Source organism: Terrapene carolina, unplaced genomic scaffold (assembly GCF_002925995.2).
Source record: "Terrapene carolina triunguis isolate 2854851 unplaced genomic scaffold, T_m_triunguis-2.0 Scaffold33911, whole genome shotgun sequence".
Taxonomy (NCBI): domain Eukaryota; kingdom Metazoa; phylum Chordata; order Testudines; family Emydidae; genus Terrapene; species Terrapene triunguis.
In genome coordinates this window covers 8,319,981-8,324,292 of record NW_020698262.1, presented here as the reverse complement: position 1 = coordinate 8,324,292, position 4,312 = coordinate 8,319,981, and the positions used below count along the sequence as shown (strand labels likewise).

Here is a 4,312-nt window from a genome sequence, read left to right as displayed (position 1 = left end):
AGCTCACTATTAACTAGCAAAACTAAAGATAACTAGCTATGTTCATTTATATATGGGGATACATTTAGTTTGATTCATTTATTTATTTTTTTTGGTTATTTTACTGGTATAGACCCTAATGTTGCAAACAGATGTAATTGCTTAGATCCACATTAAAATCAGTGGAGAAAGATAACAGGCCAAAAGGTTTTGTATGGGGGGGGGGAAGCATTCATGGCTCCCAAAAAATAGAGTTTTTAAAATGTGTCTATCATTAGATTTCCTCCCCGTTTCCCCCCCCGGCCCCATCTTCGACAGTTGCTGTCCATCTCCTGTTCTCTGGCTGTTCTGCGAGTTTTTTTTGTTTCCCTTTTCTTCCTTCCCCTTAACCTGTTGTTCCCAATTTTATTTTACTCTTGAGCATTTCAGTTTTTTCTCTGACGCAAGATGTTCAGCCATGTGAGGCCTGTCTTGTATTAAAGTGATTTATTAAATGGAAGATAAGAAATTAAAATCTGATCCTCCAGAAAAAGCTTTTCTTCTGCGTGAGTATCTGGTATAACCATAAGAATTGAATGTAGAACACTTTACAAATTGTTATTGTACTACTAGCTAGATAGTTGTGCTTCCTGTGATTGGTCACAATTGAATCCACCTAAAACTAACTGCTGAGAGAGGGGGAAAAAGCTAAAGGGAAAAATATGAGGAGTATTCAAACAAACAAAACCCCAAGGACCTGTCTTCTATGTTCATAACCAGGGGACAAAGGTCATGGTCAAATATTACTAAAACCAGTGTGTTAAACATAGTGCTAAAGTAAAGTCTTTATGTTCTAAATTGCACATGCTCTGGTTTACAGCAATGCAGAGTGTGGCTGCTTATTTTTCCTGGTACTTCTAGTACAGCCCCTTTGGGGTCTACCAGAGTGAAGACAAGTAAATATTTATGAAATCCACATTTCTAATGCTGTAGTTCTGTACCCTGTAAAAAACGTAATAGTGTGGAGTAAGGCTTTTGAGCTATGTCTGTTCCTACTGTAGGTAACCTTTCTACTGCTTCCCAAATGCATATATATCTATATTGCAAACAATAAAACAAAGAAACCAGGGAAGAAAGGCATTACATGAGTTAGTGGCTTGGATCTTCCAAATTGGACCATCTTGACCAAGGTCTAACCTTTCTGAGGCGAAAGAGAATGATCAGGGGCAGTTGAACAGTTGAATTGCAGGTGAACTACATGTATAATTTTGAAATTCTTCAAGTAGGCCTCTGTACGTTCCCAATAATGGAAGATGTGCTGCTGATGTAGCAGGATTAATGGAAACCTCTAAAATCTCCACCTGTTGGAGCACCCATGCACTCTCCTTCAGGGCCCCAAATGTTCTGCAGGCAAGGATATAAAAAGAGAGCCCCAAGTGCCTCGGTTTCATTAAACTCTGTGGTATTGGGCAGACCAGGAACACTGGCTGAGTGTCCGACCTAGCTCTCTGGAAACAGTTTCTAAGTGCCTGCCTTTAGATAAGTTAATTGTTAGTTCATAGTTGGTAGATAGTAGTAGAAAACTTGGGGGCCATTAGGTGCAGACATACTGGCACTTGTTCTCAGATCTGTGATGCGAGATCCTAAAGCTAAGAGACAGGAGTTCAAGAGGTGTGCTTTATGTTCAGTTTGTAATCTCCTACCTGGCCTGATCTATAAAACTGCTAGCCTCTCATCACTTTTCAAGATCTGTTTTGCCGTGGTGCTCATATGAAACTTGCCAACAATTTATTGCTAGACTCAGAGGCCATCTTGCAGGTGACCGATGGGTAGTTAGGGAAAGCTAATATTACATAATTTATTTTTATTATGGTGTAAATTAATATTTATATAAAATGAGATTTGTCTCCTCAACCCACACCCTTCATAAGTTGATTCCCATTTTAAAATGCAAGTAATTTGGGTCAGAGACCATGCCAATTACTATGTTTATAAAATGCTTTGTACATTGAAGTCCTGATTAAAATCTCTTGACACAACCATAATATGCATATTTAATAACTAATTAGGCATTGGTAACATACACTGGGTGATTATAAATATATAATCAAAATATATAAAAAATGAGATGCAAATATCCTACACATGCCAGCTTTTTTAACTGGTATTTCTAAAATTATTTTTTGTGTTTTAAGTAGTTTTGGGATCTTTTTGAAGGAGATTGTGGGGCAAATTCATCCAGAGTGTAAGTCCCTTGAAGTGACTGGAGCTATATCAGGAATGAGTTTACCTCCATAATTGTGGCAATGAAACTTTGCATGGAATAGTCAATGTACATAATTACTCCTCAACAATGTGCTCCTCAACAATGTGCTCGTATGTGGTCCAATAGATAGCTGTCTTAAATTTATCCTTCTTGAGATACAGGTCACTTGAATCCCGATTGTTCATTGGAAGTCTTTGCAGACCTTACACAGCCAGGGTATGAGTGCATTTGTTGTTTGAATAAATCAAACCTACCCATTCATATTTTTTTTCTTAATGAGATTTATTCTTTATGCTGCAGAATCTTCTCTTTTGATAGCTTATTTTTATCATGTGCAGCTTCTAACGGGGAATACAGAGGGACAGTAATACGTAGTACATTACAACTAAAGGTCTTGTAACTTGGCATGCAAAGTTATTTGTGCTGTTTAATGTGTGTCATGACATGAAACTGGTGAGCACCTCTTGTATTTAAGTGATTTCTGATGATTAAATATCTGTTTGCTAGTGATCTAGAAAACGGTTTGTGGTGGTTTATTTTATATTCATTTTTTTTAAAGTGTTCCTTTAGGCACAATAGAGCAGCACCAGAGAATGAATGAAATATTGGGGGGGGGGGTTCCCTCTGGTAATCTGGTTACTGACTGCAATACAGAATACTCTGAAGGTCAGGCAGAGTATAGCAATACATTGGAACAAACTCAAGTGTTGCAACATCAGAGAGAGTTTTACTCTGTTTCCCTAGAGGTCAGTGTGCTGATATACTACAACATTTCAGTGATTGATATCCCAACTAGTTTATCTGTGAACACTATTCGCTACCATTTCTTCGAGGGGCATCTGTCTAAAGCAGAAGCATCCATGTGAGAGTTGTGCTAACTGCCAGTGTAGAGAAGTGGGTTGCCAAGGTTTACAAGCAGACTCAGCTAAGCTTTTTTCACCTGACCTACGTAATCTTGGTCTTGGAGGTAACAATACAGCAAAGGTCTTTCCTGCTTTGTCAGTGCTATAGGTAGCATTGGAATAGAAAATACTTACCCATTTTATTCTTTGTGCAGCCAGCAGTGATGACGGGTTAAAACACTTCCAAAAACAGTAGTGAACAAAGAGTAATATGCAAGTGACTTAAAAATTCTTCAGTGGTTTGCTTGCTTCTTAGAGTATCTCACTCTTTTTAAACCTGGTTGACAAGTGGTATCTATGAATGTTGACCATAATACTGATCTAATGCTAATAACCTTCCTGATATGTGAACTGCTTAGTATTCAGCAGAGATTGAGACAGAATATTACGAGACATTCAATCTGAAAACTTTCTCCTCGATTTGTTTTTGGCATCCAAATTGATGCATCTGAGCAAATGTGTGATTTGAGATTCAGTTCTTGTCAGTGTTAGACCACTCAGATGCTGTTCTGGTGTGTCCTTTTCAACTTAACTGTTTTGGGTTCTAATCTGCAGCGCACCGTAGAGAATGTCTGCATAGTTTCTTGTAAACATTTTCCTCATTTTAGTCCTAGATTAAAAGGATTTCTATTTATTCGAGCTTCAGATGACTTGCAATTAGCTTTCTCAAATGGACCCAATAACTTGCTTAAAACTTTCAGTGTGATAATGGTAAAAAGTAAACAAAAAATCGTTAGTGAAATAGATAGATGGCCTTGTCCCAGATTGTTATCTTGCACCCAGTTTATTCAAAGTAATGAGTCAGTTTTTTCTCTTCCTGTTTCAAGGAAATGAATGGCATGCTGAAGAGCATGCTTTCAGAATGGTTTTCTACGGGATTCCTAAACCTGGAGCGAGTCACCTGGCAGTCCCCTTGTGAAGTGCTTCAAAAGATTAGTGAGTAAGTGCCAAGAATTTCCAATGTTTGATGTAGTTCAGGGGTCGGCAACGTTTGGCACGCGGCTCGCCAGGGTAAGCACCCTAGCGGGCCGGGCCAGTTTATTTACCTGCTGACGCGGCAGGTTCGGCCGATCGCGGCCCCCACTCGCCGCGGTTCGCCGTCCCGGGCCAATGGGGGCGGCAGGAAGCCACAGCCAGCACATCCCTCGGCCTGCGTTGCTTCCCGCCGCCCCCATTGGCCCGGGAC

The 4,312-nt window shown here is 39.6% G+C and overlaps 1 protein-coding gene across 1 annotated transcript in view; it reads left to right on the top strand.

The window, feature by feature from the left end:
- LOC112106863 (malonyl-CoA decarboxylase, mitochondrial) overlaps positions 1 to 4,312 on the top strand; it is a 55,453-nt gene that overhangs the window by 16,432 nt on the left and 34,709 nt on the right. The window contains exon 2 of the mRNA XM_029914242.1: positions 3,954 to 4,066. Within this exon, the coding sequence (XP_029770102.1) occupies positions 3,954 to 4,066 (113 nt within the window). The remainder of the gene's footprint in view (positions 1 to 3,953; positions 4,067 to 4,312) is intronic.